Source organism: Mauremys reevesii, linkage group 8 (genome assembly GCF_016161935.1).
Source record: "Mauremys reevesii isolate NIE-2019 linkage group 8, ASM1616193v1, whole genome shotgun sequence".
Taxonomy (NCBI): Eukaryota; Metazoa; Chordata; order Testudines; family Geoemydidae; genus Mauremys; species Mauremys reevesii.
This window is the reverse complement of record NC_052630.1, coordinates 7,527,029-7,543,466: the sequence shown is the minus strand read 5'-3', so window position 1 is coordinate 7,543,466 and position 16,438 is coordinate 7,527,029. Positions and strand designations below refer to the sequence as shown.

The window sequence follows — 16,438 nt, the reverse complement described above, 5'->3', positions numbered from 1 at the left end:
TTGGATTAAGCAAGTCTCAGTTAACACTGCTCAGAACTTGCACCTGCAGACATGGCCTTGTCAAATTTTTCATCCACCTAATGTTGCTGACCTTTGCTGAACTACAAGCTGCCTCAAAAATTTAACATTTTTACTCCGTTGTAGTTACTTGTTGCTGCACTTACCTGTGCAATGGGAAACATACAGGTTTTCTGCTCTAAGAGTCAATGCATTTGTCATAGGACAGTCCAGGGGTGCACTGCATACACAGTTGGTGAGTGGAGACAGAAAATAGCCAGAAAAGGTGAAGACAGACTTTCCCGAACGTACAGCTTTAGATATACTGGTTTGGAGGGGAGGAACACACAATAACTTTAGCAATTTTCTTCTTTTATAACCACACTTTAAAAGCAAAGGCCATTCAAAGAAAGGCTCTCTCCTAACCCAACAGAAACTTGCATTGGTTTTAAAAAAGGAATTGAGGAGGGAGGAATTAAGCCCCGCTACTTGGATACAGAGCCACTGAGGAGGTTTTCAGCATCAGGTGGCCCTTGTCAATAGTAGACTAGTAAGGGAAAAAAAAGGCACATTTTACATGTAATATATTACAATGAGTGAGTTTAGCAATGGTTCCTTTTCCTAGTATATGCAGAGCTGCAGTACAGTCTGTTCAGTTATGCAACTACAGCAACCTGCCAGTAAAAGCAGGGCCCCTGGAACTGGCACCAGTGCCACGAGCAGCACTGCCTTGGCTAATTTATAACCCTATTCAACAGTTCCACTGCTTAGCCATGGAAAGGGAAAGCAATTTTACAATCGGCAAGTTAAATATGAAGAGCCTCTTGCTAGAAAGTTAAAACCTGAGCGAAGACAAGGGCAAGGCTTTTAAATTTAATTAAACTTTATTACAGTGCACATTGTTTTTAATATATATTTATATAGAGATGTACTTGAAAAATCAAATGTATCCAATAATAAAAAATACAGCACATTAAAGTAGTATTATGCATTCCAGTGTATAGCTGAAGAGACATTGGGATTTCAGAAAAAACTTCTGAGAAATTACATGACTCCCTACCATTTTAGAACTGGGCTACTTATTTTCAAAATTCACATCAACCAGTAACTGAAATATTTATTAAAAAGATGGATTTTGCACTCAAAATCTCAAGGCGTGAAGACACTGGGGCCTTCAACATAAGTTTTATTCAGGGGCCGTGTTCAACCCTGGCAGGCACAGTGTGGTTTAGTATTTCCCTGCCATTCCGATATACGTCATCCCCTCTGGCAGAACCATGACCCTTCCTGGACCAAGAGGAGAGCTTCATCTTCCTGCTCACTTAATCCTCAGCTGTAGTCCTGGAGGAACTGCCTTTTGCTGGGGCAAGGGGAAATGAAGTGATTCAAGCTGTGATTGTTTTCCCCAATACACCTCAACCCTGCTCTGCAGTTGGTAAGGGGAATTCAGTCACTCAGAGCCAAAAAACTGTCCCTCTCCACTGCTCTGGCAATAGGGCTACCATGCCCCCCACCCACCCACCATAGCCAGGGTCTGCCCTTTCCTGGGCTGAAGATACGTTTGGCCTTCTTGCTCGTTAGATCCTTCGTTCTGTAAGCATGCCAAACCGTGCTGTAGTCTGACCCAACCGCTACATTCAGGGAGCCACATCCCTGAGAGGATGAGTGAGAGTGTGGTCCTCGCCCAGGGGAACAAACCAAACCTTTAAACTAGGATTATTTTCCCTTGGTCTCTATACAGCAAGAGCGGACAGTATGACCACCCCCCGCAAAGTCAGCTGCAGCCAACATGTGCCAGTGCGGGCACTGGTGTTATCCTGTTTAATTCCAGCCAGCACCCACCTATGGAAAGGTTTCCCCTCCATGTAGTCTGTCGCAGAGCTTGCCAGGATCTGTGTATTTTGACCACAGATTTTTTTTTCTTCCTGGCTTGCAGCAGGTGGTGGTGCTCTGCATGCAACACTTTCACACTGTTTGCAGACTGGGGGAAGGGAATAAAAAGGAGCGGAAGATTGGGGAAAAGGACTGAGCAGCTCCTTTGTGCATCCACCCTTCGTCCTGGGAATTTCATTCTGCTTTTTTCAGAAAAATCTGAAAAGATAGAATGGGGGAGAATAAGAGACAGGAAGCAAAAGGCCTCAGGGTAGGGCACTTTCTCAGGTACAAAACTTCCAGGCAGTCCCCACGCTAGCAGGGAGAGAGGACACGAGGGTGAAGACGCCTATGAAGAGTATTAGAATGAGGGTGGGTTTCTTTTGCTAACTTGTTGCTGACAAGACACCATCTTGAGGTGATACCAGAAGATCACGTGACTGCAGCCTGCGACTAGTCTTCAAAGGGCACTGCACACACCCCTTACTTAACGATGCTAGTGTGGGGACCAGCAAGCAAGGGGACAGCCCCATTTGCAGGACACAAATGATGTTAGAGGGCAGAAAAAGCCCAATCCCCTGACCCTCGGGCTATTACAGGGGTCGGCAACCTTTCAGCAGTGCTGTGCCGAGTCTTCATGTATTCACTTTAAGATTTTGTGTGCCAGTCATACATTTTAATGTTTTTTAGAAGGTCTCTCTCTATAAGTCTATATATTATATAACTAAACTATTGTCGTATGTAAAGTAAACAAGGTTTTAAAAATGTTTAAGAAGCTTCATTTAAAATTAAATTAAAATGCTCAGCTTATGCCACCAGCCCGCTCAGCCCGCTGCCGGCCTGGAGTTCTGTTCACCTAGGCTGGCAGCAGGCTGAGCGGGGCCTGCGGCCAGGACCCTGGCTGGCAAGGGTCCGGCAGCCAGAACCCCAGACTGGCAGTGGGGGGCTCAGCCTGCTGCCGGTCTGGGGTTCCATCCGTCAGGTCCTGCCAGCCAGGGTCCCGGCCCCGCTCAGCCCGCTGCTGGTCTGGGGTCCCGGCCCTGCCCACATACAGTGGGTACCTACCTTCTCCCTGGTTCTGGCCCATTCTCTTCCTCTCTCTGCACTGAGCGGAGGGTAGGAGTGCACTGAGCATAGGGCTGGGGTGTAGGGTCTGGCCAGAAGCCAGAATGAGGGCTGGGTCTCAGGGTTGGGGCAGGAGGTTTAGGTGTGGAGCAGCTCCCATTTGGTGTGAGGGGTGCAGGTGGGAATGGGGGGGTGGGTGCAGGAGCTTCTGTTTGGTGCTCAGGGTGGGGGTGGCGATGTGGGGGGGGGTGCAGGAGTCAGGGCATGGAGTGTGGGGTGCTAGAATCAGGGCTGGGGTCGTGGGGGGGTGCAGGGGTCAGGGCCGGGGGCTGTGTGTGTGTGAGGGGGTCAGGGCAGGGGGCTCGGGGGTGGGATGGAGTCATGGAGATGCTCCCAACCTCCTGGCCTGAGCAGGACACAGCAGGGGGCTGGAGGGGATATGCCCTGATTCCACCCTCCTTCCCCAAGGCCCTGCCTCTTCCTCGGAGCAGCGAGCAGGCTGTGTCTGCAGTTCCGACTCCGCTTCTCCCCCTCCCTCTCCAGGGCCATCAGCTGTTCTGCCACAGGGAGGGAGAGGAGGAGGGGCAGGAACCCAGCACGCTGGGGGAGGGAGCTTGGCAGCTGGTGGAGGCTGCCCTGCAGCAGCAGCCGGCAGGACCAAGCTTCTGCCTCCTGCCCCTGCAGGAGAGAGCGGGGGGTGGGGAGCAGAGAAGAGCAGGCTGGGCCGGGCAGGATTTTTAATGGCACGCTGCTGCCTGCCGGGGTCCTGGCCGCTGGCCCTGCCCAGCCCGCTCCTGGCCTGGGTTCAGCAGCGGGCTGAGCAGGGCTGGCGGCCGGGACCCCGGCAGGCAGCAGTGTGCCATTAAAAAATCGGCACGCGTGCCATAGGTTGCCAACCCCTGGGCTATTAGAACTGTGGTGGGTTTGAAAGGACACTATCAAGAATTTAATTAATGTTTAAAAAAATACTTGTGATGTTTAAACATTCCTTGTACAAGCCCATTTTCTCCCTTCTCAGCTGTCTGGCCAGTAGTAAGGGGTAAGCACCTATTCCTTTCTCCAAAGGACTGGTTTTAACAACAGTCACATTGCCAGGAGAGCACTCGCCCCAACTCGAGTAACAGTCCCTCTGTGCAACTCACTAGAACCCCAAGGTTCAGCTTTATATTAAAAGTTCTATATAAAATGCATTGCCACTTAGGGGCCTATTCTGCTCCCCATGGGCATCCAGGGGAGCTTTTCCATTAGCTTTCATGGGAGCAGGATTGTGCTGCTAAGACCAGGGACTCTGGATTCAACAGGGTGAGTGGCCTTTTCATTCTTCTCCCCTCTCCCTTCAAGGAGAACTCAAAATCCCCCCCACCCCTTTTACCCTGATATCTATTCTGCCTGCGTGGGAAGAATTCAGGGGGCGGGGAGGGGTTCTGTCTGTTCCAGGCTGGTGGAAGGCACTGTCCAGATCTAAGTTGCTTTTTTTAAGCCAGAAAAACAGGTTACCTCACTCAAGATGATCCACACTGGAGAATCAGTCTGGATGACCAGACGGATGGCTTCTAGAGGCCCAAATGAAGGGTCCACTTCTCCTTCTGCAACACCCTTAGAAAAGGAGCCTGATGGAGAAAAGCAGACAGGTCTGGGGTAGAATATCCTCCCAAGAGCAGCTGAACTGAACTTAGACTGCTAAGCACACGGTCCCTGAGGGCTCCCTCAGCATCAAGCAGTCTCATTTTCAGTCTTGTTTTCCAGTAGCTGTTAACAGAGCACCAACCCAGGCCTTCGCTGGGAGCCTTTGATAGATTATGGTCCTGTACAAACAAACCACTCTTACTCTTTAAGCAGCTGCAACATTTAAGTGTTGCTTACCACTGAACCTGTGAGAGGGTAACTGCACATGCTCATTGTTTTTAGTTTGCACAGAGCACCAAACTACCTGACGGATCCACTGCCCTCTCAAATGAAAGGGACTCAGGGCATTGTGAGGTCAAATATAAGCCCTTCCCAGAATAGCAATATCTTTAAAAAAAAGTGATGTATCTCACAACCAAAGAAGTCTAGAAATGCAGAGCCCTACATGGCCAGTAGGTGGCAGTGTTTCATAAGTTAACATTTAATGCAGGGGTAGGCAACCTTTCAGCAGTGCTGTGCCGAGTCTTCATTTATTCGCTCTAATTTAAGGTTTCGCGTGCCAGTCATACATTTTAATGTTTTTTAGAAGGTCTCTATAAGTCTATATATTATATAACTAAACTAGTGTTGTATTGTAAAATAAACAAGGTTTTCAAAATGTTTAAGAAGCTTCATTTAAAATTAAATTAAAATGTTGATCTTATGCCACCAGCCCGCTCAGCCCGCTGCTGGTCTGGGGTTCTGTTCACCTAGGCTGGCAGCGGGCTGAGCAGGACCTGCGACCGGGACCGCGGCTGGCAAGGGTCCAGCAGCCAGAACCCCAGACCGGCAGCGGGCTGTGTGGGGCCAGCGGCCGGGACCCCAGATCGGCAGCGGGCTGAGCCGCTCAGGGTTCCATCCGCCGGCTCCTACCAGCCGGGAGCCCGGCCCTGCCCACATACAGTGGGTACCTACCTTCTCCCTGGTTCTGGCCCATTCTCTTCCTCTCTCTGCACTGAGCTGAGGGTGGGAGTGGACGGAGCACAGGGCTGGGGGTGAAGGGTCTGTCTAGGAGCTAGAATGAGGGAGGGGACTCAGGGTTGGGGCAGGAGGTTTGCGCGTGGGGCACTTACGTGGGCAGCTCCCATTTGGTGTGAGGGGTGCAGGTGGGAATGTGGGGGGTGTGTGTGTGCAGGAGCTCCCATTTGGTGCTCAGGGTGGGGGTAGGGATGTGGGGGGGGCATTGGGTGGAGGGAGGGCTGGGTATATGGGGGGGTGCAAGAGTCAGGGCAGAGGGCTGGGGGCATGTGAGGCGGGATGCAGAGGGCAGGGCGGGGGGGGGGGGCTGGGTATGTGTGGGGGTGCCAGAGTCAGGGCTGGGGTTATGGGGTGTGTGAGGAGTCAAGCAGAGGACTGGGTTTGTAGGAGGGGGGTACAGGGGTCAGGGCAGGGGCTTGGGTGTGTGCGGGGCACACGGGTCAGAGCATGGGCATGGGGGGTGTGCAGGGCTGCGGGGGGTGTCAGGGCAGGGGGCTGGAGGGGATATGCCCCTATTCAACACACCCCTTTCATCAAGGCCCTGCCCCCGCTTCTTCTCTGCCTCCGCCAGGAGCAGCGAGCACGCTGACTCTGCTCCTTCCTGACCCCCTCCCTCGCAAGGACATCAGCTGATCGGCAGGGACGGGGAGGCAGAGGAGGGCAGGAACCCAGCACACTACAGGAAGAGGCAGGGGAGCCGGCAGGACCAAGCTTCTGCCCCTTGTCCCTTGAACCCACATTGGGGGGGGAGCGGAGAGTGGAGAAGAGCGGGCCAGGCCGGGCTGGGCAGGATTTTTAATGACAGGCTGCTGCCTGCTGGAACTCCGGCAGGCAGCAGCGTGCCATTAAAAATCGACTCGTGTGTCATAGGTTGCCGACCCCCGACTTAATTCATCTACCTAAACCTTGTGAAGTTGAACAGGGTCGGGGAGAAAAGGACACTGTAAGGAGAATATTTAGCCCCTTTATTTTCCTGAGCACGTCTGTATGGTGGCAAAGGCCACGAGAATGCAAACAGCAGCACAGGAATTCCCCACACAGCACTGGCTACCCTGAACCACAAGTTGGAGCCTGTACTTTGTGAGAAAGGAGCTCCATCTCCAGAGATTTTCTTCTGCTCTTTAAGGTGTGATGAAGAAATCGTTCTTGTAGGGACCTTTCCAGCCCTAGGATCTCCCTAGGTGCTGTATTTGATCCATGTGTCCACACCAATGTCTGCATGAGCCCACAGTACTGTCTGCTCTGCAGAGCAGAACCAGAAAAAAGAAGGTGCAATTGACAAAAAAATCACATCTATAATTTTCGCCTCATGGTGAAATCTTTGCTCTTTCCAACAATGCCCCACTTGGGAACCCTCAAAGCCACATGGCAGCAGCAAGGATCCTAGCACAAGGCCTCTGAACACTACTCCTGTTGGTGCTGAGAGGAAACTTGCTGGAAGTTACTAATGAATGCACCAGGACAGCATTTTGCTTAACTGAAAGCCAACTTTGTTCATTCCCTTCAGGTCTGTTCAATTCCTCTTTCCCTGCCCTAGGAATCAGCTTTAATCCTGCTATATTGTTACATGAGAGAGAGAGAGAGAGAGAGCGAGCGCGTCCTGCAGAAAGGAGAATTGTGATTAAAACCCATCCAAGTTTTGGCTCATGGAGAGAAAAAAAGCCTAACTTGCTCTGCATGACTGACTTTCAATCTCATTTCCAGGCAAATCAATTCCAAGCAAGGTTTTTAGTGGTCTTTATTCATTTGAAGATCAACAAATGTGGTGCATTATCAGCAAACAGCAGGCCAGCTTTCGCCTTGAACCAGTAATTTACCTATCTGTATGTAGCCATCTGATGTCCTGTGGTACTTGAACGCTGTCCCTCTTCCCTCCTGCAGGGCTTCCTTATCTGACTGGAGACTCTGCGCAGGAAACAGACAGTCATTGCAGAAAGCCAGTGGCAAAAATTTAGGAAGCCTGCTGTGGGTACAGCATTAATAGCCAGATCCATAAAGCAAACAGCATTGCAACTTTCAAAGGAAATCACTGTAGCAACATGTAGATTTGTTGTAAGGTCTTTCCTTTCAAGCACAAGTATAGTATCTTAAAACATACAGGGGAGGTATTAAACCATGAGGTCTCTCTACTGCCATGTGCTTGTGTCTTCACTACAGACAGGCAGCAGCAGCAGCACCTGGTTTACCCCATGGCTTTGGGTATGAGCCAGGACTAAGGGTTGGGTTCTGATTAGACAGCACAGTAGTTTTACATGCTCTTCTTGAAAGATTTTATCCCAAAGTGGTGGAAATCTGACAAGATCATCTGTTCTGGGCCTAATAAATTCCTGGATTAGAATCACAAGAGAACAGGTGTTCTGCAAGATTCCATTGGCATCTGGACTGGAAAGTATGTACCTAATGGTTTCTGATCTGAATTGGAACAAAAACCATAGGGGAAATCTGAATCTACCTGCCCTCCCACCCACCTTGTAATTTGATTGGTTTTGGATTGCAGGTCCTGGTCTAATTTTAACCTATATAGAAGTTACATATCCAACACCAGGCTGCCATGTGACTTTGAGGACAACTGCAGCAAGAAACCAGCCAGAGTCTTCTGCTGGTAGGAGCAGCTGCAGATGCAACCAAAGCAGGGACTGAGGAGCATAAAGTGGGGCCCTGCTTGGGTCACCTCTTGCCCCAACTCAGAAGCATGCAAGGGAGACCCCTACCCCTCTCTGTCGGCACTAGAACTCAGACAGAGCCTCCCCTCCCCATGTGGCTGGGGGGGAAAACTGCAGAACGGAGCCAGCCAGAGACTCCAGGCAGTAGGAGCAGCTGCAGAAGTAGCCACAGCAGCAGGGGCGGCTCCAGGCACCAGCACGCCAAGCACGTGCCTGGGGCGGCAAGCCACGGGGGGCGCTCTGCCAGTCGCCGCAAGGGCGGCAGGCAGGTTGCCTTCGGCAGCATGCCTGTGGAGGGTCCGCCGGTCCCGCAGGCGTGCCGCCGAATCCGCAGGACCGGGGACCTCCCGCAGGGAAGCCGCCGAAGGCAGCCTGCCTGCCGTGCTTGGGGCGGCAAAATACCTAGAGCCGCCCCTGCACAGCAGGGACCACTGGACACTCAGAAAACTTTCTACAGTTTTGATGGGACTTTCTCTACCCTGTGCTGATTGGCTGTTTACTCCAACCCTCTCGCTGCCCCTCCCTTCAGCTTCATTCTATACCTGCCCCTCTTACCCTCTTCTCCCCTGCCTCAGGGGGCCGCTAAGTGCGGGGCCCCAACAGTTTCGATGGGGGGGGGGGGCCCCAGAAAGCTAAAAAAAATAAATTAAAAAAAAAACAAAAAAAAAAAACACGTGGGCTTTACGAGCGGTGCGGTGCTCCGAGGCAGCACAGTTCAGTGGTCTTCCTTCACTCCAGGTCTTCTTGGGGTGGCAAGGTGGACCCATTCTATACCTGCCCCTCTTACCCTCTTCTCCCCTGCCCTGTCCCCCTCACCGCACTTCCCTTCAGCATCTCCTTTCTCTTCATCTGTCTGACTATTAGCTGATCCCCTCGGAACTAAACCAAACGCCCAGCAAAAAAGTCACGGGACGAACATGACATTTGCTGCAATCACTCTGCTTGCATGCCAGACCCTTTTCCCCCCACTGGTGTCTGTCTCGTCTGTTTAGACTGTAAGCTCTGCAGAGACTGTCTGCTGCTCCGTGTTTGTGGCGCGCCTAACACAAACCATAGGCACCAAAGGCACCCCCGTAATAGGCATGATTATTAATAACAAAGTCAGAATAGTCTGATACTAGCAGGACCAGCAAACACGTCACAGCCAATAGATCACGTGCACTTACTAAACATTTCCCGTAGAATTTTAAATTCCCCCTGCAAAACTTCCACTTCTCTCTACTCTCAACCTCCTGCCCGATCCCCCAAAACTTACATCGAAGGGCAAAACCTCCACAGTCGTATTGAAGAGTTTGTCTTCAGGGTGTTCAATGTTGCCACTGCGGAAGAAGAATCTGTGTAACAGAGACCAAAACTGTAAGAATCTGACTGGATTTAGAGGTGTGGGGGGACCATCATGTCTCCTTCCAGGAGTGATTTATCGAATGTCTGAACTAAATAGACAGTTTTACCCTCATGGAGAGCCGCTTTCATTGCGATGGGGACACTGAGATGGCTCTTTATGCAAAAACAGCTAATTATGGATTATTGTTTCATTGCATTTACAAGTGAAGGGTTCCAGTGTGTATGGGAGCAGTTGTCATCCCAATGAGAGGTATTTCCAGTAAAGATAAGGAGGTGTTAGTACCATTATACAAGGCACTGGTGAGACCTCATCTAGAATATTGTGTGCAGTTCTGGCCTCCCATGTTTAAGAAGGATGAATTCAAACTGGAACAGGTACAGAGAAGGGCTACTAGGATGATCCGAGGAATGGAAAACCTGTCTTATGAAAGGAGACTCAAAGAGCTTGGTGTGTTTAGCCTAACCAAAAGAAGGCTGAGGGGAGATACGATTGCTCTTTATAAATATATCAGCGGGATAAATATCAGGGAGGGAGAGGAATTATTTAAGCTTAGTACCAACATGGACACAAGAACAAATGGATATAAACTGGACATTGGGAAGTTTAGACTTGAAATTAGAAGAAGGTTTATAACCATTAGAGGAGTGAAGTTCTGGAACAGCCTTCCAAGGGGAGTAGTGGGGGCAAAAGACATATCTGGCTTCAAGACTAAGCTTGATAAATTTATGGAGGGGATGGTATGACAGGATAGCCTAATTTTGGCAATTAATTGATCTTTGATTATTAGCAGGTAAATATGCCCAATGGTCTGTCAGGGGATGTTAGATGGGGTGGGATCTGAGTTACTACAGAGAATTCTTTCCTCGGTGCTGGCTGGTGAGTCTTGCCCACATGCTCAGGGTTAAACTGATCGCCATATTTGGGGTCAGGCTCACCTTCCTCTGCAGCGTGGGGCATGGGTCACTTGCTGGAGGATTTTCTGCAGCCTGAGGTCTTCAAACCACAATTTGAGGACTTCAATAGCTCAGACATAGGTCAGGGGTTTGTTGCAGGGGTAAGTGGGTGAGATTCTGTGGCCTGCGTTGTGCAGGTCAGACTAGATGATCATAATGGTCCCTGCTGACCTTAAAGTCTCTGAGTCTATGAACTTGAGAGGTAACAGAGTGAGCTCTGGGTGAGGGAGGGCTGTGGGAGTTCTGGGCAGGCTTCATAAAATGGACTTTCTGGATACGGAGTTTTTCATGTCACCATTGCTGCAGGTGTATTGGGAGTCTCAGAGATGAGATGCCTCAACCCCAGATCAAGACAAAACTGCCAGGCTTGGTGAAGTGACATCTGCACACACCATCACATCCTGGGCCTGAACAAGAGCTAGGTGAAGATGAGGAGTTGTTCCTTTCTCGGGAAAAACAGGTCCCTCTAGACCCCTGCCATCTGGTACTGCTTCCCCTCATCTGCAAAAGTGGGAGAGCGACAACAGTGCACACCTGCCTCACGGGGGAGGGGAGGCTCTGGGATGGACGTTTGCATACCATTTTGGAAGTATATTGTAGGCAAAGCCAAGGAGCAGCATTGATACCACTACTTGTCCTCAAAAAGAAAGAGGGTTTCTGCAACACCTGCTACCAGGGTGCTGGAAGATTGAAAGGGTGGTCGGGGGGTTGAGCAAGGCCTTACTCTGAGGCATGCTTAGAGACGAAAAACCCAGGCAGGACTGTTTCCCAGAAAGGTCAGGCTCCTCCTACTGACTATCAAGGCAGCAAGAAATCTGACCCATAAGCTACTCTCCCCAGTTCAGTTCCAATTTTATTCTCCTATAAAGGCCCCCCAAGGGAACTGCACTGAATCAGGAGACCTTCCGCCCTTTAGACATGATGCATTCACAGAGCTGTGTTATCTGCCAGCAACACAGAACAGGGTATTGACTACAGCTATTTTTATTATTGTGCTGCTCTTCCCTGGCATTGGTCAGAGCGATGCAAAGCCAAGTCTAGAATCAGGGTGTGCAAGTTTCTGCCCTGCACCCAGCAGGATGAGACACCTGTTTGGGCACAAGGGACAACACTCCAGAGAGGAAAATCAAGACATCTAAGATAAGGAGAGAAATGACAAAGGGTTGCCTTTGCAAGGAGGGTGGGGCAGCAACTAGTTAAATGCAAAGGAAAGTAAAATGGAGTCAGAGAAGCAGCCTGCACCACTTGGGATACAAATCAGGGTAATATGGGGAGAGAAAAAGGGAAGCACATCTCAGCCCCTAGCTTTGTATATTTCCCCCACCGCTGAGCACACCCCAACACACTGACCTTTCGATGCGGAGTGGTTTAAAGAATCGGAATCGGATGAAGTCTCCTGCCATGGGGGTGAATGCCCAGAAGAAGTCCTCTCTCAGGTAGGCTTTCTCCAAGGTAAAGTGTTGGTAGGTTTTCAGACTGGTGCTCACCTCTGCGGGAGGGTTGACATGTTCTTTTCGCAAGGCTTGCTTTCCAAAGTCTTTGTCCTCAACACATACAATGCAAAGCAAGAGTGAAGTCTCACACACGGCTTTCATTGAATGAGAAATAAATAGGGTTTCTAGCTTTAGGGAGACACAGATTAAAGGCTCCAACATCCCAATGCCGAAGTATCAATGGACCATTTACAGAATGTGAGATGGAAGCTGGTTTGCAAAGGGCATGGGGAACAGCAGAGCCCTCGGGTTCTTTTGGGGAGCTGATTCCCAGGAGCAAAGGGGAAATCATCATATGCACTGTGGTAGCACATAGAAGCCCCAATCAGGACCGAAGCCCCATAATGGTAGGTGCCATACAAACACAGAACCCTGCCTCAAGCATCTTACAAGCTAAGGAAAGTCTTCGTTAACCTGAGTCAAAGTATTTGTCAGTGACTGAGTTATATCAGAGCATGACTGGGTTATACCATATATTTATATAAAGTGATATTTTGTATCAGTTTCAGAGCCATACTTGAGTACAAATCATGCTTCTCACATTTTTAATTGCATAATATACTTTACGAAAAAAATTAGTGTCACTCCTTTGTAGTTGGATTTTGTTGAAATGTAAACAGTCCCCCTCCCCCGCCATACAATTTACACTGTTAAGAAGTGAGCCTTAATTTGCCTAAAAACAAACACCAAGGATCAGGTAAAACACAGCAACCAGGAATGACGATGGCATGACAAGAAGGGCTGTTACACTACAAGCTCCGCTGTGTTGTGATGCTCAAGACTGAAGGTGAAGTACCTCCAGCCTCTGGAGAAGGGTGGAAACACCAGTCAACCTCAACCTCTCTTCAAGTGCATTGCAGCTCTGATGCACTCAAACAAACGGGATTAGGGAAACCTGGCTAGTGAATGTGTCCTAACCTCTTTAGTCATGGCACGTGCCCTGCTTCAAGACCTGGTTTCCTGACTGAATTCCAATTTCCTTCCAACACATTTAAAAAAACGTCATTATCTCGGGAAGTAAAACATTCCTCTTCTGTCTGGTGCCTCCCTTCCGCCTGTAATGCCCTGAATGAAGCATCTGCTTCCCCTGCTCAAAAAGTTAGAAAACTCAAATGCAATGGAATCTCTGAATTTGCATTACACCAACCACCACAGCATTAACAAGCAGCTTTTAGTACAGATTACCTAGCAACCAGCAGTCCAGTGATGACAGGAGGAGAAAGGAGGGACGGGGAAGTTTAATAAAGGTGTCTAAAATAGTCATTTAAATTTGCTGAGCTTGAAGGTGTCCCTTGTTGAAAAGACAAAAGGGGGAGCAGAGATGCTGCATTACTCCACCCCCAAATGGAGACCTGGCTATTAAGATATGAAACTCCAAGCACCACATCTGATTTCCAAATGTGCATATGAATCCAGAGTGCAAGAAGGGCCTGACATCAGGGAGATCTTTATGGGTGGGGGAAGAACGCAATGCCATGGTGTCAGATACTCACTTTCAATTTCTGTATCTTCCCAGCCAAGGAGGAGTGGGTTCCCACGTGCTGGAAGAGTGAGGGCTTGAAGCGGATTCTCAGGTTCGCCTTCTGCCTGTCACAATGTTTCTGAAATGAGAAAGCACTGTGAGAACTCTGGCTTCTGCCTTTGTCGTGGATCACCAGGAGTGGGGGAAAGCAAAGGTCAGGTCAGGTCAGGTCAGATCATGGGGGAGAGAACCGTGGGAAACACCCTTTACTCTGCTTTTGATTTGCAAGTAAGATGAATCTGTCAGTGACTTTTAGCTCATTATGCAGAAGGATTCGGTGAGCTGGTCCACCAGCAGGAGCAATGGCACCTATGCTCTTATTAATTCCAAGTGCCTAAATTTCAAACTCCTCCTCCTCACCCAACACTGCCGAGTGTGTTCTACCATCTGCCTAATCAGTGCCTTTCCTCCCTAAATTCTCAGCTGTTAATATCAAAGGAACAAAATAGATCAGCCTCTCTGGTTTGCCAGGAAACTCATTTCGCTCCTCCCTTCTTCAATCCCTGGATCTTCATTGACTGAAGAGCAGAGAGCTCAGCTGGTTTAGCTCTTCCTCCCAAACAATGCTCCTCTCTCTTTGGGCAAGTTGGGTACAAGCTCCGGTAGGGTTTTTATTAGTTTGCTGGTTCCTCTGGCAAAGCTGTTTGGCCTGATTTCAAACCACCCCAACAAGGTGAGGTTGAAAGTTCAACTCTAATCTGAACTACTGTTATCAGGTTCACATTCTACAGAGGGGAGAGAGAGCAGAAAGGGACAAAGGAAAAAAAGAGTGAGAAAAATATTGTGCAACGTGGAACAGAGACAGGGCCGGCACCAGGAGAGGAAGCATGTGCCTGGGGCGGCACATGCTAAGGGGCGGCACATGCTAAGGGGCGGCATTCCATCCATTCTTAAGGCAGCACAGTCCAAGTGGCCTTTTTTTTTATTTTTGCTTGGGGTGGCAAAAATGGTAGAGCTGGCCCTGAGCAGAGAGGAAACCAGGCAGAGAGAGATTGGGGAAAGGAACAGAGAGGAGTCCTAGGGAAAAGACAGTCTAGTTATATCATAAAAACAACAAGGAGTCCGGTGGCACCTTAAAGATTAACAGATTTATTTGGGCATAAGCTTTCGTGGGTAAAAAACCCACTTCATCAGATGCATGACAGCTGCAGGCATTATATAATGAGACATGAAGAGAAGGGTGTTCACAGGGCCAATTCAGTCAGGGTGGATGTAGTCCACTCCCAATAATAGATGAGGAGGTGTCAATTCCAGGAGAGGCAAAGCTGCTTCTGTAATGAGCCAGCCACTCCCAGTCCCTATTCAAGCCTAGATTAATGATGTTAAATTTGCAAATGAATTTTAGTTCTGCTGTTTCTCTTTGAAGTCTAATATCAGAGGGGTAGCCATGTTAGTCTGGATCTGTAAAAGCAGCAAAGAGTCCTGTGGCACCTTATAGACTAACAGACGTTTTGCAGCATGAGCTTTCGTGGGTGAATACCCACTTCGGCGGATGCCTGCTCTTTGAAGTCTGTTTCTGAAGATTTTTTGTTCAAGAATAGTGACTTTTAAATCTGTTATAGAATGACCAGAATGACGGCTGCCCCCTGTTATATCGTATCCAGGACACTTATTAGAAGCCTCTGGCTTGTGGGGATTTATCCACAGTACATTGCACAGGAGTCGCATTAGCTAGAAATTTAATTCAGTTTTCCTTGTGGGGAGGGCAATGGGATGCAAATAAGGATTTAAGCACACGGAAAGACAGGGTACAACAATTTGTGTGACCCCATTTATAGGGATGTTTGCAAAGTACCAAACTCAATGAGGTCTGTCTACGTACCCTTTATGACGGGCTCTCTGAATGCAGTCCCTGCACTATACTAAGACCTAAAAAGGGGGACAAGGTGCATAGAAGCCCATCAGTGGTGCTCAAGCCTTTCCTGCTAAGCAAGCCCTTGGCACAGCTCCCGTTACCTGTGCAGAACTGCCAACTTCAAGAGACCAAAACTCATGTTTGACTCCAAGAAATCATGAGATTGGCCCCATGAAGTGTTTTTTAGCTCGGTCTCTTGATGTTTGAACCCCCCCTGCCCATCCCCAGGTGTGCGCATGGTAGTGCTGCTCACTCTCCCATATGTACTAGATAAGGTGACTTTGGCCCCTGCTGCAGGGGCTCTCACCCCCCACATCTGCCTGTCTTCTGCCCAGCAATTAATCCTGTTCCCCAGCCCCCCCATCAGTTTGTCCTCACCCATCCCCCCCAATTCAGTCCTCCTACCCCCATCATCACCACCCCATCAGTTCAGCCCCTCACCCCATCAACCCCCACTGCCCTTAGTTCACCCTCCCAGAACTCACCCCATCTGCTCAGAACTCACCATCAGTGCAGGCCCCCAACTCCATCAGCCCCCACCCTCCTCACTTCAGTCCCCCTGCAGCCCTCAGGCCATGGTTCAGCCCTCCCAGCCTCACTTCTGCTCCTCTTAGGGTTTCTTCACCCTCCCCAGGCGTGGGGGGAGAGAGGGGGGGGCTCTCCCATTTCCCAGGCTGGCAGGGGAGCAGCCACCTGCGCTTGACAGCAAGAGCCTGGCCCCCCCGCCCCACACCCGAGGCTTGAGGGGGAGCCCCCGCTGTGGCTGACAGAATTGCTAAGTAAAATTAAGCCTCACTTTTAGAGCTCTCAGAGGTCAGGATTCCCACCCCCCAAGCTGGAAACCCCCCCAGCCCACAATCCTGACATTTGAGAGTTCTATTGTGAAATAATTTTACTCAGAAATTGTGACTCTCATGATTAATCCGCGAGAGTTGGCATGTCTGCTGTGCCTCCCCGGAACCTGGACATTCCAGGGGTATTCTCTGCAGGCTGCATTTGAGCTAATCCCTTAATCCAACTCTCAGTACAT

At 49.7% G+C, this 16,438-nt stretch overlaps 1 protein-coding gene across 2 annotated transcripts in view; it reads right to left on the bottom strand.

The window, feature by feature from the left end:
- Nucleotides 1–862: 862 nt before the first annotated feature.
- The window catches only part of MGAT4B (alpha-1,3-mannosyl-glycoprotein 4-beta-N-acetylglucosaminyltransferase B), a 105,657-nt gene continuing 90,081 nt past the window's right edge, over nt 863–16,438 (bottom strand). The window contains exons 10-15 of one of the 2 annotated variants that reach the window (XM_039485727.1): nt 13,525–13,632; nt 11,889–12,082; nt 9,496–9,559; nt 7,395–7,482; nt 4,432–4,544; nt 863–2,088 (exon numbers count right to left, since the gene is read on the bottom strand). In XM_039485727.1, the coding sequence (XP_039341661.1) occupies nt 2,065–2,088; nt 4,432–4,544; nt 7,395–7,482; nt 9,496–9,559; nt 11,889–12,082; nt 13,525–13,632 (591 nt within the window). In that variant the 3' untranslated portion in view covers nt 863–2,064. Of the gene's footprint in view, nt 2,089–4,431; nt 4,545–7,394; nt 7,483–9,495; nt 9,575–11,888; nt 12,083–13,524; nt 13,633–16,438 lie in introns of both variants that reach the window. The other variant, XM_039485726.1, reaches the window with a different exon arrangement.